Genomic DNA, 26,045 nt, shown 5'->3' on the forward strand with positions numbered 1-26,045 from the left:
ACTTTGGAGGAAAGGTGAAGGTGATTGCTGATAGGCTGTCCCAATCAGTAGCGCCTGCACAATCCAATCACGTTTAAAAGGGAAACAACAAATTCAGGGTTTCCGAGATTTTTCTTTTTTCCTTTTTTTAGAAGAAGTAACAGGTAGGCTACTCATGGTTATGGATAGAAGTAAAGAGTACAATATTTGCCATTCAAATGTACTTGAGTAAAGTCATGAGTACTCCCCAAAAATGATACTCGAGTAAAGTACAGATCCCTCAAAACTGCACTCAAGTAGCCTACTGTACTCAAGTAAATGTAGGCTACTCCGTTACTCTCCGGCTCTGGTGAAAAGCCATTAATAAATAAATAACGTGTTTTTTTCTGACCGTGTAGGGTCGCTTTGGTTATGCGTCTGCTGAATAGGCTCCTAGTCAACTAGCGATAACTTTTAACTTTAGCCAAAAAGTTAATAGACTAAAATGATAGCATATGCCTATGAAACGTGGTGTTCTCAGACATGACAGGAGATGGGATGGGCAGTGGTTCCTGAAGAGTGGTAGGGTTTTCAGTAGCCTATAGAGTAGATTCTGAATGCCAATGAAAGTCAATGATTATGATAATGCCCTCATTAGATAAAGAAATAAAAATGATTAAAATAATAGGCCTACACTGATTCCCACATGTAAAAAATAGGCTACACACGCTAAATGAGCACATTAGAATAATTGGCGTTTGCGCCTAATTGCTTCCGAATTAGGCTAGCCTTGCGTGATATTTGACGACCGTTTTATCAAATTCGTTAAAATACAGTAAGCGTTGATTATGCTCCAGTGAAAATATGTGTAGGCTATTTATTGATGAAAGGAGACGTTCAATACAATCTGAGAAATAGACTAGGCTACTATAGGCCTAGGCTACAGATTGGACATCATGTTGGACCAGTAGGTACCTTTATATGGCTCTGCGTTGGACAAGCTTCTTGCGTAAAGGTTTGACGTCATAGATGGTCAACATTCGGTCGTCTTTATGATGAGGGTTCGCATAAAGTTCTACGGAAATATGCATCCGAACATTACTCTGAACCCCAGTAGAAGCGTCAAACACTGTTCAGTCTCTTTGGAAAAACCAACTGCTGAAATTTCCTGATATCCTGAATAAGTAGGTAATCAGCTTAAGTCTTACATTTTATTCGTTCATATGAATCATGCCTAAATTGTTTCTGTTGGTTTGACTACCCTGTTGCACTTAACGTGAAAAAAAAAAAGATCACAAAATCCTGGCAATAGCTAGCATCCAGGACAAGTAAACTAAGGCACTCCGGTCAGGGCCTATAATGTTCAATTATCATTTTCTTTCTCTTGACTTGAACAAATTAGCACTTGTTCATTCACAATACTGAATATTGTCGTATTTGTTTGCAGTCAGTTCTTGGAAGGAAACAATTCAGATTCAGATTCTAAACTCAGATTGCAGCTCATTATGAACCCTTTTTTATTTTTAAATCTCTCCCACATTTACACAGATCCACATTGTGGATGCCATAAGGGCTCCATTCCCTGTCTGAGCACCTGAGCTGAGCCCCCAGCCAGGTCCCAGGACAATGGGGAACACAGTCAGCTGCTGCTTTCGTGCCAATCCCGGTGACCGTCAGGAGGAGGGACAGCGGCTGCAAAATGTGGGCATCAAGCATGAAGTGGCACCTCGTCGGGCAGCAGATTCTGCGGTGGAAAAGAGCATTCTCCTATATCAACAAGAGGTAGCTGCAGGACTGGTGCCAGAGGATTTGGCAGATACCACCAAGATTGTGGCCTCTAAATATCTCGATGAGGTGACTCTTAATCTTGATGTGCCCCTTGCAAAGCTTTGCACAAAGGCTGTTTTTATGGAGAAGCCTGAGACCCTGGGCTGCTCAGTCAATGTAGAGGCTCCGAATGTTTCAGTTGAAATAACAGAAACTACTCTGCCGATGACACCTGTGAGGGAGGAAGTATTTAATACCAACCTTCCAGTGGAGCATGTAATAGAGGAGGCTTCCTCGAAGATGGTAAATATCAGTCTTACTGACATTGTGCAAGCTAACAATGACAAAAATAGGACTCTAAAGGATTTTAACCTCAGAGAGGAGCTCTGCAGTGGTGACAACATGAACAGCAGCCTCCCCTCAGCTACAGCTGAAAAAGATGTACAGGCTGAGATTAGGTAAGCAGCACCTGTTGGCTGCTGATGGCACCAATAAATGCTATCAAAACACAAGTGGAATTTTGTAAAAGGTCTTTAATTCCACAGATTATTAATTCAGAGACATGCAGACACAATTTGAGTGTTAATTAATGCTCAACGTCTGTATACACTGTATATTGACAGGATGCAGGATGTATATTTATATTTCTATGAATTTCCACTTAAGCGCGTTCTATAGCCTTGTCGCTCAATAAGAATTTTCATGGTCTGCCTTATATTCAAAGGCTTAGAGAGCCATTAGTTTTGTACCTGTCAGGCCTCTTTCAGCTCTGCAATTGCTTCATAATTGCAGAAAATAATCAGTTAACCTTGGTAAGTTTATAAAACCCTTAATCACAATGCTTATCCTCTGTCTGTCTGTGCAGAGGCTCTGCTGCTAAAGGCCTGAGCTCTGAGTCTTTACTGAGTGACCTGTTGGAGGGACAAGAGACCCCAGAGAGATCCCAGATTCCCGAACAGGATAAGTTAGCAGTGGAAGCAAAGAGTGAGCCTCTCGGCTACTCTGACACGATGCCTGGATCTACACCTCTGATGACACCATCAGTGAAGAAGGCAGCATCTGCTGAACCTCAGCAGCATCTTGTGAGATCAAATTGTTCCCTTGCAGAGGAATCAGCCAGATGCATTTCTATTGGATTTGACATCGCCCATCCAGGAGACCATTCAAAAGAGGAGGCTTCCTCTGAGATGGTAAACACTACCAAAGGCTTAATGATAACATCTATGCAACCATCTACCAAGGATGAGGATGGAGTCGACTATGATGACATTATCTTGCATGGCGGTATATCGACCGAGGAGACTGTTGATGATGCAATGCTTCCCCAAGAGGACCTTGCCACCAATACACCAGCTGTAAAGCTGGAGGACCGGCTGGTTCAGAATCCCTCGGCTGAGGGCGTGGTGAATAAGGCTCCAAAGGGGTTTTCTCTGGTCAGTGAGATTGATGCCCATCTGGACATGTGTGGACACCAGTCACTGCTAGACTCCTCCAAAGCCCTGGATGATGAACAGGATGTCCCTCTGCATAGCAGTGAGGATGAGCGGCTGCTCACCTCCGCCATGCTTGGCACAGGTTTCCCCTTCATAAATGCTAAGCTTGCTGAGGCTATCTCGCAGCATAGGAGTGATAGTGGTCACTCGATCAGCATGGAGGGACAGCCACCCGTTAGTGGCCTTGATCTCAACTCTGTTCCCACTGATGCTTGTGCAAGGTGAGTCAGGAAAAGTATGATTGTCTCAGTTCCATAATAGAACTGTTGTATATAATACATTGGGTTTAGTTCAAACACACAGCTTAAAGAAACATCTTAATGGGGCCTCCTCTAGCAAAGACATTTGGGAATTGCATAATTATGAGTTTATGTTGGTAGGTTTTTAATAAATTAGATTCCTTAATCTCAACATTCATTTTCTGTCTATTTATGTACAGAGGCTGTGCTGCAGCCTCTGCTGCCCAAGATGTGGTGTTTGGCCTGAGCACTAAGTCTTCACTGGGCAACCTGTTGGAGGGGCTAGATACTCCGAAGAGATCCCAGAAAAAGCAAGGCGTGAAGGCAAAGAGTGTACCCCTTACAAAGTTGCTTGCTGAACTTGCTGAACTTGCTGAACTTCAGAAGGTTGTGGTGAGCTCAACTGGTTCCACTGACGGAGGGCTGGCTGTAAATCTCCAGGATGAGAGACCTGGAAGTGCTGGCAGGTGGAGCCCAGTGTCAGATGGGAGTGAGGCTTGGTTTACTTGGTATGTCAGTTGCATAACCATTTACCATAGGAAATGAATGAGATAGTTTTGGATCAAGTCAGTCATTAAACAGCAATTAAGACATTTAACCTAGAGCATCCAACCTCTCTCCCTACAGTGGCGAAGATCTCTATTATAGTGAGGAGGAGATTGAGGAAGAGCTGGCGAGGCAAAGTGTCATGGAAATGACTGGTGAATAACTCTAAATGATTGCTGTATTGATATTCTATCATGGCATGTACATTGCCAGTAAAAAATCTCCTTGTACTCCTTTCAATACAGTTCCAGAACAGGACCGATGCAGCTTTGAGCCGCCCGTTGGCATTTTAATTCACAGCGAGAGGGAATGGAAAGAGCAGACCACCGAAAGCATAATCATTAGAAACGTATGTCGTACATATTGCATGTGTATTTTCTCTCTTGACAAGGTGAACAAGAGCACCTGCCCAGCCTGCCACTAATCTTTTTTCACTCTATCCCTCTGTGTGCACTTTCCTCCAGGGCTACGCTGTGCTCTCCCAGAGCTTTGGATTCGTCCGGCGGGTAAGGGAAGACAACTACTGTGCCCTGCGAGCCTCCCTGTACCAGACACTGATGAGCTCTGCCCAACTTCCTGACTGGCTCCAGCGGGAGAGTTTCTTATTGGTATGCCCATCTTCTCTACCCTAGGGGTTACTAGTAGGCTGTCAAAATAACTGATTAATTTCGATTAATTAATTTGAGAAAAAATAACTGATTAAAAAAAAATAACGCAGATTAATCGATTCCGTATGACCTTTGACCCTGAGCCGTTGTAGTCAGTAACCATTAGACTGTAAAATGAAGGAGAGAGAAGAAAATGTCCTAGATCATTGATTGGAACATTTACTTTTAAAAAACGGTCTGATGGTGTTGATAAAAAATAAAGTGTTGATTAAAATAAAGTCTTCTGCAATGTCTGCAACATGGAATTTGCATATCACCGGAGTTCATCAACTCTAAAGTCGCACATAAGTGCAAAGAAATAGTGTTGACATTGAGGGGAGTGAAAATTTATTTTCATTGTGTCCCCTAGGTTATATCTGTGGCCTGAAATACCTTGTATGTGAAAAACAACTTCTTCCCAAAGCACTTTTGAATTTATTTCCTCAGCATATTAGGTCATATCATAGATTATTATGGCCATTATTAAAAAAAATAATAAAAGAGTTTTTGAACTTTAATGTCACTAATGCTGATTATTCAATGATTTATTTGAATTTAAATATTTAAAATACATTCACAGCAAAAATTATATATGCGATTAATTTAGATTAATTAATTACAGAGTATGTAATTAATTAGATTAATTTTTTTAATCGATTGATAGCCCTAGTTACTAGCTGTACATCGTTAGGAGAGATAACAGAGTCTCATTCAGAATGAACTGTCTTCCTTCTTAAACAGAAATAAAGAAATAAAAAATGTTAACTGCATCATGTTTCTATTATAGTGGAGCAGTGTTTGCTCAGGCCCTTTAACATATCAAACATTTCACTTGAATTTTGTCATTTTCCTAGATCCCTGATGAGCTTGAGACTCGTTACGGTCTGATTAAAGGCTGGTTGTTTCCTGACGTTTGCAAGCAGACAAGTGGGATCAAAGATGATGTGGATCTTATGAAACACTATCTGAGCCTTCTCCGGAAATGGGTACAACTCTCATTTGCATATTATCACAGTGGTTGGATATTGTATTACCTAAAGTAATACGTTAAACTTTGTTGACATTTCATTTTTCCATATCAGTCATTATTGTAATGCACACGTTGGGGTAACGGAGATTCTGTGTGTGTGTTGATGTTTGCGTTTCTGTATAGTGGCACGCGGCGGCAGCCTCTCCTGGGCTCGAGGGTCGCAGACGTGTGTGTGAGCAGCTCTTCCAAGGCGGAGAAGACGAGTTTGGTGTCATGGAGGCACTCAAGCTCCTGATGCTAGCCTGTGCCGTGGAATTGCACGCCGCCATGGAGAGGGGCAAAGACGTGCCAATCTTCTGCTGGCTGCTATTCTCCCGCTACACCTCCTCGTGCCCGCGCACGTTCCTGGCCAACCACCTGAGCCAGGTTGGCTTCAGTGGAGGCATGGAGCAGGTGAAAAGGCTCAGGGAGACTTTTGATGTGGTGGTTGTTGTTGTTGTTGTTGTTTTTATTGTTGTTGTTGTCCCATTGACTGCCAGATGAGAAGGTGTATCAAAGTCTGTTGTGATATAGCCTACTGTTGTTGGCTGTTGTCTTCATTTCTGTGTTATAGGTGGAGATGTGTCTCCTGGGTTACACACTGCACCACACCATCAAGGTTTACCGCCTTTACATGGCCAACATGGCGGACTTCATTATCACTCATTACCCGGATGATCACATTCAGGACTGGCCCTCTGTCTGCCTGGTAACCGAGGATGGCCGACATTATAACGTGGCAGTTGGCGAACCCGCCTGTCCTCAGGAGGACCTTTCCAGAGGACCTCACTGATTGATTGTTGACCCAAGTGACCAAGGTCCAATCATGGCCAATTCAGGATACTATTTTACACCATTCATGTTACTTCAATACATTATTTTCTCAGCATTATATTTGCGACTGTATTGTGGATTCTTTGTCTGGAAGATTTCCTTTGGAAGGTTTATGGTTTTTATGGTTACTTAGCTGATGCTTTTGTCCAAAGTGACTTACAATGCTATACAGTATGCTATATATGCTATACAAACACTTATTTTACAGAAAGTAAGTGTTTGTTCGTCAACAATGAGAAGAATGCGCAGGACTGGGGGAGGGCATATTTTGTACCGCCATGTGGTACATGTAGTTAGTATTTATTACCATGGCAATGTCACTTAAGTGTTATTCCAATAATTCCATTGTTGTTAGTATAAAAGCTCAATGAATAAATGTAAAATGTAATGCAACGAGGTAGTTTGCAGGGAGGTTTTTGACCTTCATAAGTCACAATAGTTGAGAATAGAGAGCCTATATACCATTCCCTTCAAGTTTTTTCCCCCCCAATGATTTTTACATAGTCTCTGACAACTTTTTGAGACCCGATATAACATCCTACTCCACTGTGACTTCGTTCATGACACTCCTGTTAATAGGCTAAACTATTATTTACATTTGCTCAAAGATTTCTTAAGTATAAGTCATTTTCTCTCCCTACGTTGATGTATTCCAAGCGATCTGCTTCAGGGGCGGGGACGTAGTAATTGAAACACCATGCCTGGGTACGTAATCGCTCTCAGGGACGCCCACTGTTCGCTGGTTGGTCGGCTGCCCAACTGCCGAAGTAAACGAGCGTGAATCAACCTATTCCAGACGGAGTACTGTAGGGAAAAGAAATCGACCGGAAGTACGTAGACAGGCCAAGGCCAGATTCCTAAAGAAACGCAAGCACCCACACCATAGGTGTATCTAAAGTAGCTATGTACCAAAAATTACATTTTACCGTGACTCGAAGAGCTGTAAACAGTGTTGTAAGGCTGCGTGTACACATCCGCTTGGAGCTCCAGTGGAATTTTAATTTCATGACGAGAATTCTCGGTCTAACCGTTCATGTGCCATTGAAACGGCGTAAATAGGCGAGCCATCAGGCCATCACTATAACCAAAGATCCTTGATTACTAGCAAGATAGAGCAACGTAATTCGTTACTATGGGAGCAAAATGGGACAGTTCCGGTCTGCATAAGTGGGAGTGTCACCTTACGTCACTAAATAAACTTTCTCTCTTAATAAGCAATAAGAACAGATAAACATAATTGTGTTCACAATATCATTGTCTATAATCATGTATGATACCAATGAATCATTCTTTAGGACGTTATATAAATAATTTAATTAGTCATGTGTACCGAGCTAGCTAGCTAGCTAACGCTAGCTTAAAACGCCATACAAGTGGATGGGAGTAGCTATGGCAATACAGATATGCGCTAACAAGTGACTAGTAGTTGAAGGACTTCGCTTAAACTTAATATACTGTTCCAAATTCGCTTGAGTATAAACTATCCACTTTAACTAATGTCAGTAATGTTATTCAGCTAGTTGTCATTTCAAAGAAATTACACTTCTCCGTTTAAAATGTTACCTTAGCTAAGAGGCTAGCTAGCATGCTAACAACTGGACAGTAACTGGCAGCAGCATGGTCTGATATTAAGTTATTTTATTACAAATCCGAACACTAAATTAAATTACACTTTTAGGCTTGACATGATCCCAAACACTTACAGATTATGACAAAATGTTCCAAAAAACCCTCAACAAATCCAGAAAGATATAATGACCAATTTATTGGTAAAATTCCACAAGTCTCCATTGACATTAGTGCAGCGAGGGTTTACTCTGGTCTGCATAAAGGGGGATTTCCCCCCCTCCCCCTTGCAATAATCGAACGCGGAAATTGTCGAACGTTTGCGCCTCTCGCTCCGCTTTAACCCTCTCTGCTGTAACTCCGAGCGTGGTAAACAAAATTTGATATTTCAGGCGGTAAATGCTCCCGTTAAAGGAATTATCCGGAGTAAAATGCACTTTAGATCGATTTACGGATGATTGGGAGTACATACGTTGAGTTGACATCCAAATCATGTCATTCGGATGTGTTTTGAGAAAGTTCGATGTTACCGTTTTTAGTCAAAGCTCGTTAGCGTGGAAGTGAGAAGGGCACATTATTTTGCCACTACAAAACGCTATTTTTATACCTCTTCTACAGTTCCAAACAACATTGCACTGGTAGTGAGTAGAGGGTCCCTAAAGCCAAACCGAAGTATCCCGAGGTCTTTATGTGGTCGGATAGAGTCCAGAATGAATTTCATCAAGGCTTCGTCTCTTATCTGAATTTAACCATGGAGTTGACTTTGGAGGAAAGGTGAAGGTGATTGCTGATAGGCTGTCCCAATCAGTAGCGCCTGCACAATCCAATCACGTTTAAAAGGGAAACAACAAATTCAGGGTTTCCGAGATTTTTCTTTTTTCCTTTTTTTAGAAGAAGTAACAGGTAGGCTACTCATGGTTATGGATAGAAGTAAAGAGTACAATATTTGCCATTCAAATGTACTTGAGTAAAGTCATGAGTACTCCCCAAAAATGATACTCGAGTAAAGTACAGATCCCTCAAAACTGCACTCAAGTAGCCTACTGTACTCAAGTAAATGTAGGCTACTCCGTTACTCTCCGGCTCTGGTGAAAAGCCATTAATAAATAAATAACGTGTTTTTTTCTGACCGTGTAGGGTCGCTTTGGTTATGCGTCTGCTGAATAGGCTCCTAGTCAACTAGCGATAACTTTTAACTTTAGCCAAAAAGTTAATAGACTAAAATGATAGCATATGCCTATGAAACGTGGTGTTCTCAGACATGACAGGAGATGGGATGGGCAGTGGTTCCTGAAGAGTGGTAGGGTTTTCAGTAGCCTATAGAGTAGATTCTGAATGCCAATGAAAGTCAATGATTATGATAATGCCCTCATTAGATAAAGAAATAAAAATGATTAAAATAATAGGCCTACACTGATTCCCACATGTAAAAAATAGGCTACACACGCTAAATGAGCACATTAGAATAATTGGCGTTTGCGCCTAATTGCTTCCGAATTAGGCTAGCCTTGCGTGATATTTGACGACCGTTTTATCAAATTCGTTAAAATACAGTAAGCGTTGATTATGCTCCAGTGAAAATATGTGTAGGCTATTTATTGATGAAAGGAGACGTTCAATACAATCTGAGAAATAGACTAGGCTACTATAGGCCTAGGCTACAGATTGGACATCATGTTGGACCAGTAGGTACCTTTATATGGCTCTGCGTTGGACAAGCTTCTTGCGTAAAGGTTTGACGTCATAGATGGTCAACATTCGGTCGTCTTTATGATGAGGGTTCGCATAAAGTTCTACGGAAATATGCATCCGAACATTACTCTGAACCCCAGTAGAAGCGTCAAACACTGTTCAGTCTCTTTGGAAAAACCAACTGCTGAAATTTCCTGATATCCTGAATAAGTAGGTAATCAGCTTAAGTCTTACATTTTATTCGTTCATATGAATCATGCCTAAATTGTTTCTGTTGGTTTGACTACCCTGTTGCACTTAACGTGAAAAAAAAAAAGATCACAAAATCCTGGCAATAGCTAGCATCCAGGACAAGTAAACTAAGGCACTCCGGTCAGGGCCTATAATGTTCAATTATCATTTTCTTTCTCTTGACTTGAACAAATTAGCACTTGTTCATTCACAATACTGAATATTGTCGTATTTGTTTGCAGTCAGTTCTTGGAAGGAAACAATTCAGATTCAGATTCTAAACTCAGATTGCAGCTCATTATGAACCCTTTTTTATTTTTAAATCTCTCCCACATTTACACAGATCCACATTGTGGATGCCATAAGGGCTCCATTCCCTGTCTGAGCACCTGAGCTGAGCCCCCAGCCAGGTCCCAGGACAATGGGGAACACAGTCAGCTGCTGCTTTCGTGCCAATCCCGGTGACCGTCAGGAGGAGGGACAGCGGCTGCAAAATGTGGGCATCAAGCATGAAGTGGCACCTCGTCGGGCAGCAGATTCTGCGGTGGAAAAGAGCATTCTCCTATATCAACAAGAGGTAGCTGCAGGACTGGTGCCAGAGGATTTGGCAGATACCACCAAGATTGTGGCCTCTAAATATCTCGATGAGGTGACTCTTAATCTTGATGTGCCCCTTGCAAAGCTTTGCACAAAGGCTGTTTTTATGGAGAAGCCTGAGACCCTGGGCTGCTCAGTCAATGTAGAGGCTCCGAATGTTTCAGTTGAAATAACAGAAACTACTCTGCCGATGACACCTGTGAGGGAGGAAGTATTTAATACCAACCTTCCAGTGGAGCATGTAATAGAGGAGGCTTCCTCGAAGATGGTAAATATCAGTCTTACTGACATTGTGCAAGCTAACAATGACAAAAATAGGACTCTAAAGGATTTTAACCTCAGAGAGGAGCTCTGCAGTGGTGACAACATGAACAGCAGCCTCCCCTCAGCTACAGCTGAAAAAGATGTACAGGCTGAGATTAGGTAAGCAGCACCTGTTGGCTGCTGATGGCACCAATAAATGCTATCAAAACACAAGTGGAATTTTGTAAAAGGTCTTTAATTCCACAGATTATTAATTCAGAGACATGCAGACACAATTTGAGTGTTAATTAATGCTCAACGTCTGTATACACTGTATATTGACAGGATGCAGGATGTATATTTATATTTCTATGAATTTCCACTTAAGCGCGTTCTATAGCCTTGTCGCTCAATAAGAATTTTCATGGTCTGCCTTATATTCAAAGGCTTAGAGAGCCATTAGTTTTGTACCTGTCAGGCCTCTTTCAGCTCTGCAATGGCTTCATAATTGCAGAAAATAATCAGTTAACCTTGGTAAGTTTATAAAACCCTTAATCACAATGCTTATCCTCTGTCTGTCTGTGCAGAGGCTCTGCTGCTAAAGGCCTGAGCTCTGAGTCTTTACTGAGTGACCTGTTGGAGGGACAAGAGACCCCAGAGAGATCCCAGATTCCCGAACAGGATAAGTTAGTAGTGGAAGCAAAGAGTGAGCCTCTCGGCTACTCTGACACGATGCCTGGATCTACACCTCTGATGACACCATCAGTGAAGAAGGCAGCATCTGCTGAACCTCAGCAGCATCTTGTGAGATCAAATTGTTCCCTTGCAGAGGAATCAGCCAGATGCATTTCTATTGGATTTGACATCGCCCATCCAGGAGACCATTCAAAAGAGGAGGCTTCCTCTGAGATGGTAAACACTACCAAAGGCTTAATGATAACATCTATGCAACCATCTACCAAGGATGAGGATGGAGTCGACTATGATGACATTATCTTGCATGGCGGTATATCGACCGAGGAGACTGTTGATGATGCAATGCTTCCCCAAGAGGACCTTGCCACCAATACACCAGCTGTAAAGCTGGAGGACCGGCTGGTTCAGAATCCCTCGGCTGAGGGCGTGGTGAATAAGGCTCCAAAGGGGTTTTCTCTGGTCAGTGAGATTGATGCCCATCTGGACATGTGTGGACACCAGTCACTGCTAGACTCCTCCAAAGCCCTGGATGATGAACAGGATGTCCCTCTGCATAGCAGTGAGGATGAGCGGCTGCTCACCTCCGCCATGCTTGGCACAGGTTTCCCCTTCATAAATGCTAAGCTTGCTGAGGCTATCTCGCAGCATAGGAGTGATAGTGGTCACTCGATCAGCATGGAGGGACAGCCACCCGTTAGTGGCCTTGATCTCAACTCTGTTCCCACTGATGCTTGTGCAAGGTGAGTCAGGAAAAGTATGATTGTCTCAGTTCCATAATAGAACTGTTGTATATAATACATTGGGTTTAGTTCAAACACACAGCTTAAAGAAACATCTTAATGGGGCCTCCTCTAGCAAAGACATTTGGGAATTGCATAATTATGAGTTTATGTTGGTAGGTTTTTAATAAATTAGATTCCTTAATCTCAACATTCATTTTCTGTCTATTTATGTACAGAGGCTGTGCTGCAGCCTCTGCTGCCCAAGATGTGGTGTTTGGCCTGAGCACTAAGTCTTCACTGGGCAACCTGTTGGAGGGGCTAGATACTCCGAAGAGATCCCAGAAAAAGCAAGGCGTGAAGGCAAAGAGTGTACCCCTTACAAAGTTGCTTGCTGAACTTGCTGAACTTCAGAAGGTTGTGGTGAGCTCAGCTGGTTCCACTGACGGAGGGCTGGCTGTAAATCTCCAGGATGAGAGACCTGGAAGTGCTGGCAGGTGGAGCCCAGTGTCAGATGGGAGTGAGGCTTGGTTTACTTGGTATGTCAGTTGCATAACCATTTACCATAGGAAATGAATGAGATAGTTTTGGATCAAGTCAGTCATTAAACAGCAATTAAGACATTTAACCTAGAGCATCCAACCTCTCTCCCTACAGTGGCGAAGATCTCTATTATAGTGAGGAGGAGATTGAGGAAGAGCTGGCGAGGCAAAGTGTCATGGAAATGACTGGTGAATAACTCTAAATGATTGCTGTATTGATATTCTATCATGGCATGTACATTGACAGTAAAAAATCTCCTTGTACTCCTTTCAATACAGTTCCAGAACAGGACCGATGCAGCTTTGAGCCGCCCGTTGGCATTTTAATTCACAGCGAGAGGGAATGGAAAGAGCAGACCACCGAAAGCATAATCATTAGAAACGTATGTCGTACATATTGCATGTGTATTTTCTCTCTTGACAAGGTGAACAAGAGCACCTGCCCAGCCTGCCACTAATCTTTTTTCACTCTATCCCTCTGTGTGCACTTTCCTCCAGGGCTACGCTGTGCTCTCCCAGAGCTTTGGATTCGTCCGGCGGGTAAGGGAAGACAACTACTGTGCCCTGCGAGCCTCCCTGTACCAGACACTGATGAGCTCTGCCCAACTTCCTGACTGGCTCCAGCGGGAGAGTTTCTTATTGGTATGCCCATCTTCTCTACCCTAGGGGTTACTAGTAGGCTGTCAAAATAACTGATTAATTTCGATTAATTAATTTGAGAAAAAATAACTGATTAAAAAAAAATAACGCAGATTAATCGATTCCGTATGACCTTTGACCCCGAGCCGTTGTAGTCAGTAACCATTAGACTGTAAAATGAAGGAGAGAGAAGAAAATGTCCTAGATCATTGATTGGAACATTTACTTTTAAAAAACGGTCTGATGGTGTTGATAAAAAATAAAGTGTTGATTAAAATAAAGTCTTCTGCAATGTCTGCAACAAGGAATTTGCATATCACCGGAGTTCATCAACTCTAAAGTCGCACATAAGTGCAAAGAAATAGTGTTGACATTGAGGGGAGTGTTAATTTATTTTCATTGTGTCCCCTAGGTTATATCTGTGGCCTGAAATACCTTGTATGTGAAAAACAACTTCTTCCCAAAGCACTTTTGAATTTATTTCCTCAGCATATTAGGTCATATCATAGATTATTATGGCCATTATTAAAAAAAATAATAAAAGAGTTTTTGAACTTTAATGTCACTAATGCTGATTATTCAATGATTTATTTGAATTTAAATATTTAAAATACATTCACAGCAAAAATTATATATGCGATTAATTTAGATTAATTAATCACAGAGTATGTAATTAATTAGATTAATTTTTTTAATCGATTGATAGCCCTAGTTACTAGCTGTACATCGTTAGGAGAGATAACAGAGTCTCATTCAGAATGAACTGTCTTCCTTCTTAAACAGAAATAAAGAAATAAAAAATGTTAACTGCATCATGTTTCTATTATAGTGGAGCAGTGTTTGCTCAGGCCCTTTAACATATCAAACATTTCACTTGAATTTTGTCATTTTCCTAGATCCCTGATGAGCTTGAGACTCGTTACGGTCTGATTAAAGGCTGGTTGTTTCCTGACGTTTGCAAGCAGACAAGTGGGATCAAAGATGATGTGGATCTTATGAAACACTATCTGAGCCTTCTCCGGAAATGGGTACAACTCTCATTTGCATATTATCACAGTGGTTGGATATTGTATTACCTAAAGTAATACGTTAAACTTTGTTGACATTTCATTTTTCCATATCAGTCATTATTGTAATGCACACGTTGGGGTAACGGAGATTCTGTGTGTGTGTTGATGTTTGCGTTTCTGTATAGTGGCACGCGGCGGCAGCCTCTCCTGGGCTCGAGGGTCGCAGACGTGTGTGTGAGCAGCTCTTCCAAGGCGGAGAAGACGAGTTTGGTGTCATGGAGGCACTCAAGCTCCTGATGCTAGCCTGTGCCGTGGAATTGCACGCCGCCATGGAGAGGGGCAAAGACGTGCCAATCTTCTGCTGGCTGCTATTCTCCCGCTACACCTCCTCGTGCCCGCGCACGTTCCTGGCCAACCACCTGAGCCAGGTTGGCTTCAGTGGAGGCATGGAGCAGGTGAAAAGGCTCAGGGAGACTTTTGATGTGGTGGTTGTTGTTGTTGTTGTTGTTTTTATTGTTGTTGTTGTCCCATTGACTGCCAGATGAGAAGGTGTATCAAAGTCTGTTGTGATATAGCCTACTGTTGTTGGCTGTTGTCTTCATTTCTGTGTTATAGGTGGAGATGTGTCTCCTGGGTTACACACTGCACCACACCATCAAGGTTTACCGCCTTTACATGGCCAACATGGCGGACTTCATTATCACTCATTACCCGGATGATCACATTCAGGACTGGCCCTCTGTCTGCCTGGTAACCGAGGATGGCCGACATTATAACGTGGCAGTTGGCGAACCCGCCTGTCCTCAGGAGGACCTTTCCAGAGGACCTCACTGATTGATTGTTGACCCAAGTGACCAAGGTCCAATCATGGCCAATTCAGGATACTATTTTACACCATTCATGTTACTTCAATACATTATTTTCTCAGCATTATATTTGCGACTGTATTGTGGATTCTTTGTCTGGAAGATTTCCTTTGGAAGGTTTATGGTTTTTATGGTTACTTAGCTGATGCTTTTGTCCAAAGTGACTTACAATGCTATACAGTATGCTATATATGCTATACAAACACTTATTTTACAGAAAGTAAGTGTTTGTTCGTCAACAATGAGAAGAATGCGCAGGACTGGGGGAGGGCATATTTTGTACCGCCATGTGGTACATGTAGTTAGTATTTATTACCATGGCAATGTCACTTAAGTGTTATTCCAATAATTCCATTGTTGTTAGTATAAAAGCTCAATGAATAAATGTAAAATGTAATGCAACGAGGTAGTTTGCAGGGAGGTTTTTGACCTTCATAAGTCACAATAGTTGAGAATAGAGAGCCTATATACCATTCCCTTCAAGTTTTTTCCCCCCCAATGATTTTTACATAGTCTCTGACAACTTTTTGAGACCCGATATAACATCCTACTCCACTGTGACTTCGTTCATGACACTCCTGTTAATAGGCTAAACTATTATTTACATTTGCTCAAAGATTTCTTAAGTATAAGTCATTTTCTCTCCCTACGTTGATGTATTCCAAGCGATCTGCTTCAGGGGCGGGGACGTAGTAATTGAAACACCATGCCTGGGTACGTAATCGCTCTCAGGGACGCCCACTGTTCGCTGGTTGGTCGGCTGCCCAACTGCCGAAGTAAACGAGCGTGAATCAACCTATTCCAGACGGAGTACTGTAGGGAAAAGAAATCGACCGGAAGTACGTAGACAGGCCAAGGCCAGATTCCTAAAGAAACGCAAGCACCCACACCATAGGTGTATCTAAAGTAGCTATGTACCAAAAATTACATTTTACCGTGACTCGAAGAGCTGTAAACAGTGTTGTAAGGCTGCGTGTACACATCCGCTTGGAGCTCCAGTGGAATTTTAATTTCATGACGAGAATTCTCGGTCTAACCGTTCATGTGCCATTGAAACGGCGTAAATAGGCGAGCCATCAGGCCATCACTATAACCAAAGATCCTTGATTACTAGCAAGATAGAGCAACGTAATTCGTTACTATGGGAGCAAAATGGGACAGTTCCGGTCTGCATAAGTGGGAGTGTCACCTTACGTCACTAAATAAACTTTCTCTCTTAATAAGCAATAAGAACAGATAAACATAATTGTGTTCACAATATCATTGTCTATAATCATGTATGATACCAATGAATCATTCTTTAGGACGTTATATAAATAATTTAATTAGTCATGTGTACCGAGCTAGCTAGCTAGCTAACGCTAGCTTAAAACGCCATACAAGTGGATGGGAGTAGCTATGGCAATACAGATATGCGCTAACAAGTGACTAGTAGTTGAAGGACTTCGCTTAAACTTAATATACTGTTCCAAATTCGCTTGAGTATAAACTATCCACTTTAACTAATGTCAGTAATGTTATTCAGCTAGTTGTCATTTCAAAGAAATTACACTTCTCCGTTTAAAATGTTACCTTAGCTAAGAGGCTAGCTAGCATGCTAACAACTGGACAGTAACTGGCAGCAGCATGGTCTGATATTAAGTTATTTTATTACAAATCCGAACACTAAATTAAATTACACTTTTAGGCTTGACATGATCCCAAACACTTACAGATTATGACAAAATGTTCCAAAAAACCCTCAACAAATCCAGAAAGATATAATGACCAATTTATTGGTAAAATTCCACAAGTCTCCATTGACATTAGTGCAGCGAGGGTTTACTCTGGTCTGCATAAAGGGGGATTTTCCCCCCTCCCCCTTGCAATAATCGAACGCGGAAATTGTCGAACGTTTGCGCCTCTCGCTCCGCTTTAACCCTCTCTGCTATAACTCCGAGCGTGGTAAACAAAATTTGATATTTCAGGCGGTAAATGCTCCCGTTAAAGGAATTATCCGGAGTAAAATGCACTTTAGATCGATTTACGGATGATTGGGAGTACATACGTTGAGTTGACATCCAAATCATGTCATTCGGATGTGTTTTGAGAAAGTTCGATGTTACCGTTTTTAGTCAAAGCTCGTTAGCGTGGAAGTGAGAAGGGCACATTATTTTGCCACTACAAAACGCTATTTTTATACCTCTTCTACAGTTCCAAACAACATTGCACTGGTAGTGAGTAGAGGGTCCCTAAAGCCAAACCGAAGTATCCCGAGGTCTTTATGTGGTCGGATAGAGTCCAGAATGAATTTCATCAAGGCTTCGTCTCTTATCTGAATTTAACCATGGAGTTGACTTTGGAGGAAAGGTGAAGGTGATTGCTGATAGGCTGTCCCAATCAGTAGCGCCTGCACAATCCAATCACGTTTAAAAGGGAAACAACAAATTCAGGGTTTCCGAGATTTTTCTTTTTTCCTTTTTTTAGAAGAAGTAACAGGTAGGCTACTCATGGTTATGGATAGAAGTAAAGAGTACAATATTTGCCATTCAAATGTACTTGAGTAAAGTCATGAGTACTCCCCAAAAATGATACTCGAGTAAAGTACAGATCCCTCAAAACTGCACTCAAGTAGCCTACTGTACTCAAGTAAATGTAGGCTACTCCGTTACTCTCCGGCTCTGGTGAAAAGCCATTAATAAATAAATAACGTGTTTTTTTCTGACCGTGTAGGGTCGCTTTGGTTATGCGTCTGCTGAATAGGCTCCTAGTCAACTAGCGATAACTTTTAACTTTAGCCAAAAAGTTAATAGACTAAAATGATAGCATATGCCTATGAAACGTGGTGTTCTCAGACATGACAGGAGATGGGATGGGCAGTGGTTCCTGAAGAGTGGTAGGGTTTTCAGTAGCCTATAGAGTAGATTCTGAATGCCAATGAAAGTCAATGATTATGATAATGCCCTCATTAGATAAAGAAATAAAAATGATTAAAATAATAGGCCTACACTGATTCCCACATGTAAAAAATAGGCTACACACGCTAAATGAGCACATTAGAATAATTGGCGTTTGCGCCTAATTGCTTCCGAATTAGGCTAGCCTTGCGTGATATTTGACGACCGTTTTATCAAATTCGTTAAAATACAGTAAGCGTTGATTATGCTCCAGTGAAAATATGTGTAGGCTATTTATTGATGAAAGGAGACGTTCAATACAATCTGAGAAATAGACTAGGCTACTATAGGCCTAGGCTACAGATTGGACATCATGTTGGACCAGTAGGTACCTTTATATGGCTCTGCGTTGGACAAGCTTCTTGCGTAAAGGTTTGACGTCATAGATGGTCAACATTCGGTCGTCTTTATGATGAGGGTTCGCATAAAGTTCTACGGAAATATGCATCCGAACATTACTCTGAACCCCAGTAGAAGCGTCAAACACTGTTCAGTCTCTTTGGAAAAACCAACTGCTGAAATTTCCTGATATCCTGAATAAGTAGGTAATCAGCTTAAGTCTTACATTTTATTCGTTCATATGAATCATGCCTAAATTGTTTCTGTTGGTTTGACTACCCTGTTGCACTTAACGTGAAAAAAAAAAAGATCACAAAATCCTGGCAATAGCTAGCATCCAGGACAAGTAAACTAAGGCACTCCGGTCAGGGCCTATAATGTTCAATTATCATTTTCTTTCTCTTGACTTGAACAAATTAGCACTTGTTCATTCACAATACTGAATATTGTCGTATTTGTTTGCAGTCAGTTCTTGGAAGGAAACAATTCAGATTCAGATTCTAAACTCAGATTGCAGCTCATTATGAACCCTTTTTTATTTTTAAATCTCTCCCACATTTACACAGATCCACATTGTGGATGCCATAAGGGCTCCATTCCCTGTCTGAGCACCTGAGCTGAGCCCCCAGCCAGGTCCCAGGACAATGGGGAACACAGTCAGCTGCTGCTTTCGTGCCAATCCCGGTGACCGTCAGGAGGAGGGACAGCGGCTGCAAAATGTGGGCATCAAGCATGAAGTGGCACCTCGTCGGGCAGCAGATTCTGCGGTGGAAAAGAGCATTCTCCTATATCAACAAGAGGTAGCTGCAGGACTGGTGCCAGAGGATTTGGCAGATACCACCAAGATTGTGGCCTCTAAATATCTCGATGAGGTGACTCTTAATCTTGATGTGCCCCTTGCAAAGCTTTGCACAAAGGCTGTTTTTATGGAGAAGCCTGAGACCCTGGGCTGCTCAGTCAATGTAGAGGCTCCGAATGTTTCAGTTGAAATAACAGAAACTACTCTGCCGATGACACCTGTGAGGGAGGAAGTATTTAATACCAACCTTCCAGTGGAGCATGTAATAGAGGAGGCTTCCTCGAAGATGGTAAATATCAGTCTTACTGACATTGTGCAAGCTAACAATGACAAAAATAGGACTCTAAAGGATTTTAACCTCAGAGAGGAGCTCTGCAGTGGTGACAACATGAACAGCAGCCTCCCCTCAGCTACAGCTGAAAAAGATGTACAGGCTGAGATTAGGTAAGCAGCACCTGTTGGCTGCTGATGGCACCAATAAATGCTATCAAAACACAAGTGGAATTTTGTAAAAGGTCTTTAATTCCACAGATTATTAATTCAGAGACATGCAGACACAATTTGAGTGTTAATTAATGCTCAACGTCTGTATACACTGTATATTGACAGGATGCAGGATGTATATTTATATTTCTATGAATTTCCACTTAAGCGCGTTCTATAGCCTTGTCGCTCAATAAGAATTTTCATGGTCTGCCTTATATTCAAAGGCTTAGAGAGCCATTAGTTTTGTACCTGTCAGGCCTCTTTCAGCTCTGCAATGGCTTCATAATTGCAGAAAATAATCAGTTAACCTTGGTAAGTTTATAAAACCCTTAATCACAATGCTTATCCTCTGTCTGTCTGTGCAGAGGCTCTGCTGCTAAAGGCCTGAGCTCTGAGTCTTTACTGAGTGACCTGTTGGAGGGACAAGAGACCCCAGAGAGATCCCAGATTCCCGAACAGGATAAGTTAGTAGTGGAAGCAAAGAGTGAGCCTCTCGGCTACTCTGACACGATGCCTGGATCTACACCTCTGATGACACCATCAGTGAAGAAGGCAGCATCTGCTGAACCTCAGCAGCATCTTGTGAGATCAAATTGTTCCCTTGCAGAGGAATCAGCCAGATGCATTTCTATTGGATTTGACATCGCCCATCCAGGAGACCATTCAAAAGAGGAGGCTTCCTCTGAGATGGTAAACACTACCAAAGGCTTAATGATAACATCTATGCAACCATCTACCAAGGATGAGGATGGAGTCGACTATGATGACATTATCTTGCATGGCGGTATATCGACCGAGGAGACTGTTGATGATGCAATGCTTCCCCAAGAGGACCTTGCCACCAATACACCAGCTGTAAAGCTGGAGGACCGGCTGGTTCAGAATCCCTCGGCTGAGGGCGTGGTGAATAAGGCTCCAAAGGGGTTTTCTCTGGTCAGTGAGATTGATGCCCATCTGGACATGTGTGGACACCAGTCACTGCTAGACTCCTCCAAAGCCCTGGATGATGAACAGGATGTCCCTCTGCATAGCAGTGAGGATGAGCGGCTGCTCACCTCCGCCATGCTTGGCACAGGTTTCCCCTTCATAAATGCTAAGCTTGCTGAGGCTATCTCGCAGCATAGGAGTGATAGTGGTCACTCGATCAGCATGGAGGGACAGCCACCCGTTAGTGGCCTTGATCTCAACTCTGTTCCCACTGATGCTTGTGCAAGGTGAGTCAGGAAAAGTATGATTGTCTCAGTTCCATAATAGAACTGTTGTATATAATACATTGGGTTTAGTTCAAACACACAGCTTAAAGAAACATCTTAATGGGGCCTCCTCTAGCAAAGACATTTGGGAATTGCATAATTATGAGTTTATGTTGGTAGGTTTTTAATAAATTAGATTCCTTAATCTCAACATTCATTTTCTGTCTATTTATGTACAGAGGCTGTGCTGCAGCCTCTGCTGCCCAAGATGTGGTGTTTGGCCTGAGCACTAAGTCTTCACTGGGCAACCTGTTGGAGGGGCTAGATACTCCGAAGAGATCCCAGAAAAAGCAAGGCGTGAAGGCAAAGAGTGTACCCCTTACAAAGTTGCTTGCTGAACTTGCTGAACTTCAGAAGGTTGTGGTGAGCTCAGCTGGTTCCACTGACGGAGGGCTGGCTGTAAATCTCCAGGATGAGAGACCTGGAAGTGCTGGCAGGTGGAGCCCAGTGTCAGATGGGAGTGAGGCTTGGTTTACTTGGTATGTCAGTTGCATAACCATTTACCATAGGAAATGAATGAGATAGTTTTGGATCAAGTCAGTCATTAAACAGCAATTAAGACATTTAACCTAGAGCATCCAACCTCTCTCCCTACAGTGGCGAAGATCTCTATTATAGTGAGGAGGAGATTGAGGAAGAGCTGGCGAGGCAAAGTGTCATGGAAATGACTGGTGAATAACTCTAAATGATTGCTGTATTGATATTCTATCATGGCATGTACATTGCCAGTAAAAAATCTCCTTGTACTCCTTTCAATACAGTTCCAGAACAGGACCGATGCAGCTTTGAGCCGCCCGTTGGCATTTTAATTCACAGCGAGAGGGAATGGAAAGAGCAGACCACCGAAAGCATAATCATTAGAAACGTATGTCGTACATATTGCATGTGTATTTTCTCTCTTGACAAGGTGAACAAGAGCACCTGCCCAGCCTGCCACTAATCTTTTTTCACTCTATCCCTCTGTGTGCACTTTCCTCCAGGGCTACGCTGTGCTCTCCCAGAGCTTTGGATTCGTCCGGCGGGTAAGGGAAGACAACTACTGTGCCCTGCGAGCCTCCCTGTACCAGACACTGATGAGCTCTGCCCAACTTCCTGACTGGCTCCAGCGGGAGAGTTTCTTATTGGTATGCCCATCTTCTCTACCCTAGGGGTTACTAGTAGGCTGTCAAAATAACTGATTAATTTCGATTAATTAATTTGAGAAAAAATAACTGATTAAAAAAAATAACGCAGATTAATCGATTCCGTATGACCTTTGACCCCGAGCCGTTGTAGTCAGTAACCATTAGACTGTAAAATGAAGGAGAGAGAAGAAAATGTCCTAGATCATTGATTGGAACATTTACTTTTAAAAAACGGTCTGATGGTGTTGATAAAAAATAAAGTGTTGATTAAAATAAAGTCTTCTGCAATGTCTGCAACAAGGAATTTGCATATCACCGGAGTTCAAAGTGCAAAGAAATAGTGTTGACATTGAGGGGAGTGTTAATTTATTTTCATTGTGTCCCCTAGGTTATATCTGTGGCCTGAAATACCTTGTATGTGAAAAACAACTTCTTCCCAAAGCACTTTTGAATTTATTTCCTCAGCATATTAGGTCATATCATAGATTATTATGCCCATTATTAAAAAAAATAATAAAAGAGTTTTTGAACTTTAATGTCACTAATGCTGATTATTCAATGATTTATTTGTATTTAAATATTTAAAATACATTCACAGCAAAAATTATATATGCGATTAATTTAGATTAATTAATCACAGAGTATGTAATTAATTAGATTAATTTTTTTAATCGATTGATAGCCCTAGTTACTAGCTGTACATCGTTAGGAGAGATAACAGAGTCTCATTCAGAATGAACTGTCTTCCTTCTTAAACAGAAATAAAGAAATAAAAAATGTTAACTGCATCATGTTTCTATTATAGTGGAGCAGTGTTTGCTCAGGCCCTTTAACATATCAAACATTTCACTTGAATTTTGTCATTTTCCTAGATCCCTGATGAGCTTGAGACTCGTTACGGTCTGATTAAAGGCTGGTTGTTTCCTGACGTTTGCAAGCAGACAAGTGGGATCAAAGATGATGTGGATCTTATGAAACACTATCTAAGCCTTCTCCGGAAATGGGTACAACTCTCATTTGCATATTATCACAGTGGTTGGATATTGTATTACCTAAAGTAATACGTTAAACTTTGTTGACATTTCATTTTTCCATTATCAGTCATTATTGTAATGCACACGTTGGGGTAACGGAGATTCTGTGTGTGTGTTGATGTTTGCGTTTCTGTATAGTGGCACGCGGCGGCAGCCTCTCCTGGGCTCGAGGGTCGCAGACGTGTGTGTGAGCAGCTCTTCCAAGGCGGAGAAGACGAGTTTGGTGTCATGGAGGCACTCAAGCTCCTGATGCTAGCCTGTGCCGTGGAATTGCACGCCGCCATGGAGAGGGGCAAAGACGTGCCAATCTTCTGCTGGCTGCTATTCTCCCGCTACACCTCCTCGTGCCCGCGCACGTTCCTGGCCAACCACCTGAGCCAGGTTGGCTTCAGTGGAGGCATGGAGCAGGTGAAAAGGCTCAGGGAGACTTTTGATGTGGTGGTTGTTGTTGTTGTTGTTGTTTTTATTGTTGTTGTTGTCCCATTGACTGCCAGATGAGAAGGTGTATCAAAGTCTGTTGTGATATAGCCTACTGTTGTTGGCTGTTGTCTTCATTTCTGTGTTATAGGTGGAGATGTGTCTCCTGGGTTACACACTGCACCACACCATCAAGGTTTACCGCCTTTACATGGCCAACATGGCGGACTTCATTATCACTCATTACCCGGATGATCACATTCAGGACTGGCCCTCTGTCTGCCTGGTAACCGAGGATGGCCGACATTATAACGTGGCAGTTGGCGAACCCGCCTGTCCTCAGGAGGACCTTTCCAGAGGACCTCACTGATTGATTGTTGACCCAAGTGACCAAGGTCCAATCATGGCCAATTCAGGATACTATTTTACACCATTCATGTTACTTCAATACATTATTTTCTCAGCATTATATTTGCGACTGTATTGTGGATTCTTTGTCTGGAAGATTTCCTTTGGAAGGTTTATGGTTTTTATGGTTACTTAGCTGATGCTTTTGTCCAAAGTGACTTACAATGCTATACAGTATGCTATATATGCTATACAAACACTTATTTTACAGAAAGTAAGTGTTTGTTCGTCAACAATGAGAAGAATGCGCAGGACTGGGGGAGGGCATATTTTGTACCGCCATGTGGTACATGTAGTTAGTATTTATTACCATGGCAATGTCACTTAAGTGTTATTCCAATAATTCCATTGTTGTTAGTATAAAAGCTCAATGAATAAATGTAAAATGTAATGCAACGAGGTAGTTTGCAGGGAGGTTTTTGACCTTCATAAGTCACAATAGTTGAGAATAGAGAGCCTATATACCATTCCCTTCAAGTTTTTTCCCCCCCAATGATTTTTACATAGTCTCTGACAACTTTTTGAGACCCGATATAACATCCTACTCCACTGTGACTTCGTTCATGACACTCCTGTTAATAGGCTAAACTATTATTTACATTTGCTCAAAGATTTCTTAAGTATAAGTCATTTTCTCTCCCTACGTTGATGTATTCCAAGCGATCTGCTTCAGGGGCGGGGACGTAGTAATTGAAACACCATGCCTGGGTACGTAATCGCTCTCAGGGACGCCCACTGTTCGCTGGTTGGTCGGCTGCCCAACTGCCGAAGTAAACGAGCGTGAATCAACCTATTCCAGACGGAGTACTGTAGGGAAAAGAAATCGACCGGAAGTACGTAGACAGGCCAAGGCCAGATTCCTAAAGAAACGCAAGCACCCACACCATAGGTGTATCTAAAGTAGCTATGTACCAAAAATTACATTTTACCGTGACTCGAAGAGCTGTAAACAGTGTTGTAAGGCTGCGTGTACACATCCGCTTGGAGCTCCAGTGGAATTTTAATTTCATGACGAGAATTCTCGGTCTAACCGTTCATGTGCCATTGAAACGGCGTAAATAGGCGAGCCATCAGGCCATCACTATAACCAAAGATCCTTGATTACTAGCAAGATAGAGCAACGTAATTCGTTACTATGGGAGCAAAATGGGACAGTTCCGGTCTGCATAAGTGGGAGTGTCACCTTACGTCACTAAATAAACTTTCTCTCTTAATAAGCAATAAGAACAGATAAACATAATTGTGTTCACAATATCATTGTCTATAATCATGTATGATACCAATGAATCATTCTTTAGGACGTTATATAAATAATTTAATTAGTCATGTGTACCGAGCTAGCTAGCTAGCTAACGCTAGCTTAAAACGCCATACAAGTGGATGGGAGTAGCTATGGCAATACAGATATGCGCTAACAAGTGACTAGTAGTTGAAGGACTTCGCTTAAACTTAATATACTGTTCCAAATTCGCTTGAGTATAAACTATCCACTTTAACTAATGTCAGTAATGTTATTCAGCTAGTTGTCATTTCAAAGAAATTACACTTCTCCGTTTAAAATGTTACCTTAGCTAAGAGGCTAGCTAGCATGCTAACAACTGGACAGTAACTGGCAGCAGCATGGTCTGATATTAAGTTATTTTATTACAAATCCGAACACTAAATTAAATTACACTTTTAGGCTTGACATGATCCCAAACACTTACAGATTATGACAAAATGTTCCAAAAAACCCTCAACAAATCCAGAAAGATATAATGACCAATTTATTGGTAAAATTCCACAAGTCTCCATTGACATTAGTGCAGCGAGGGTTTACTCTGGTCTGCATAAAGGGGGATTTTCCCCCCTCCCCCTTGCAATAATCGAACGCGGAAATTGTCGAACGTTTGCGCCTCTCGCTCCGCTTTAACCCTCTCTGCTATAACTCCGAGCGTGGTAAACAAAATTTGATA

At 42.0% G+C, this 26,045-nt stretch overlaps 3 protein-coding genes and 1 long non-coding RNA gene across 7 annotated transcripts in view; 3 read left to right on the forward strand and 1 right to left on the reverse strand.

Annotated features, from left to right (window-relative positions):
* Window positions 1-26,045, reverse strand: part of LOC121695729 — a 118,730-nt gene that overhangs the window by 87,102 nt on the left and 5,583 nt on the right. The gene's annotated exons all lie outside the window — the stretch shown is intronic.
* Window positions 961-6,553, forward strand: LOC121695026. Of its 2 annotated transcripts, none has more exons than XM_042075519.1 (10): window positions 961-1,146; window positions 1,507-2,183; window positions 2,591-3,439; window positions 3,658-3,966; window positions 4,085-4,158; window positions 4,249-4,352; window positions 4,468-4,611; window positions 5,505-5,636; window positions 5,804-6,073; window positions 6,234-6,553. In XM_042075519.1, exons 2-10 carry the CDS (start codon window positions 1,585-1,587, stop codon window positions 6,450-6,452), a joined length of 2,700 nt encoding a protein of 899 aa, XP_041931453.1. In that variant the 5' UTR covers window positions 961-1,146; window positions 1,507-1,584; the 3' UTR covers window positions 6,453-6,553. The 2 variants fall into 2 exon arrangements, with proteins under 2 accessions (XP_041931453.1, XP_041931463.1); XM_042075529.1 differs by having other exon boundaries at window positions 961-1,142.
* LOC121695043 lies at window positions 9,780-15,363 on the forward strand. Of its 2 annotated transcripts, none has more exons than XM_042075562.1 (10): window positions 9,780-9,965; window positions 10,326-11,002; window positions 11,410-12,258; window positions 12,477-12,776; window positions 12,895-12,968; window positions 13,059-13,162; window positions 13,278-13,421; window positions 14,315-14,446; window positions 14,614-14,883; window positions 15,044-15,363. In XM_042075562.1, exons 2-10 carry the CDS (start codon window positions 10,404-10,406, stop codon window positions 15,260-15,262), a joined length of 2,691 nt encoding a protein of 896 aa, XP_041931496.1. In that variant the 5' UTR covers window positions 9,780-9,965; window positions 10,326-10,403; the 3' UTR covers window positions 15,263-15,363. The 2 variants fall into 2 exon arrangements, with proteins under 2 accessions (XP_041931496.1, XP_041931503.1); XM_042075569.1 differs by having other exon boundaries at window positions 9,780-9,961.
* On the forward strand, window positions 18,587-24,153 carry LOC121695033. Of its 2 annotated transcripts, none has more exons than XM_042075540.1 (10): window positions 18,587-18,775; window positions 19,136-19,812; window positions 20,220-21,068; window positions 21,287-21,586; window positions 21,705-21,778; window positions 21,869-21,972; window positions 22,088-22,231; window positions 23,104-23,235; window positions 23,404-23,673; window positions 23,834-24,153. In XM_042075540.1, the coding sequence occupies exons 2-10, from the start codon at window positions 19,214-19,216 to the stop codon at window positions 24,050-24,052; spliced, it is 2,691 nt and encodes an 896-aa protein (XP_041931474.1). In that variant the 5' UTR covers window positions 18,587-18,775; window positions 19,136-19,213; the 3' UTR covers window positions 24,053-24,153. The 2 variants fall into 2 exon arrangements, with proteins under 2 accessions (XP_041931474.1, XP_041931482.1); XM_042075548.1 differs by having other exon boundaries at window positions 18,587-18,771.

The sequence above is a fragment of the Alosa sapidissima genome, chromosome 2 (assembly GCF_018492685.1).
Source record: "Alosa sapidissima isolate fAloSap1 chromosome 2, fAloSap1.pri, whole genome shotgun sequence".
NCBI classification, from domain to species: Eukaryota; Metazoa; Chordata; class Actinopteri; order Clupeiformes; family Clupeidae; genus Alosa; species Alosa sapidissima.

Bases quoted from the DNA above. Each gene is read 5' to 3' on its own strand.
- LOC121695026 (XM_042075519.1), top strand. From the start codon at position 1,585: ATGGGGAACACAGTCAGCTGCTGCTTTCGTGCCAATCCCGGTGACCGT. The intron at 4,159-4,248 runs GTGAATAACTCT...CTTTCAATACAG, and splicing joins AAGTGTCATGGAAATGACTG to TTCCAGAACAGGACCGATGC. The intron at 6,074-6,233 runs GTGAAAAGGCTC...TCTGTGTTATAG, and splicing joins TCAGTGGAGGCATGGAGCAG to GTGGAGATGTGTCTCCTGGG.
- LOC121695043 (XM_042075562.1), top strand. From the start codon at position 10,404: ATGGGGAACACAGTCAGCTGCTGCTTTCGTGCCAATCCCGGTGACCGT. The intron at 12,259-12,476 runs GTGAGTCAGGAA...ATTTATGTACAG, and splicing joins CCCACTGATGCTTGTGCAAG to AGGCTGTGCTGCAGCCTCTG. The intron at 14,884-15,043 runs GTGAAAAGGCTC...TCTGTGTTATAG, and splicing joins TCAGTGGAGGCATGGAGCAG to GTGGAGATGTGTCTCCTGGG.
- LOC121695033 (XM_042075540.1), top strand. From the start codon at position 19,214: ATGGGGAACACAGTCAGCTGCTGCTTTCGTGCCAATCCCGGTGACCGT. The intron at 21,587-21,704 runs GTATGTCAGTTG...CTCTCCCTACAG, and splicing joins AGTGAGGCTTGGTTTACTTG to TGGCGAAGATCTCTATTATA. The intron at 23,236-23,403 runs GTACAACTCTCA...GTTTCTGTATAG, and splicing joins TAAGCCTTCTCCGGAAATGG to TGGCACGCGGCGGCAGCCTC.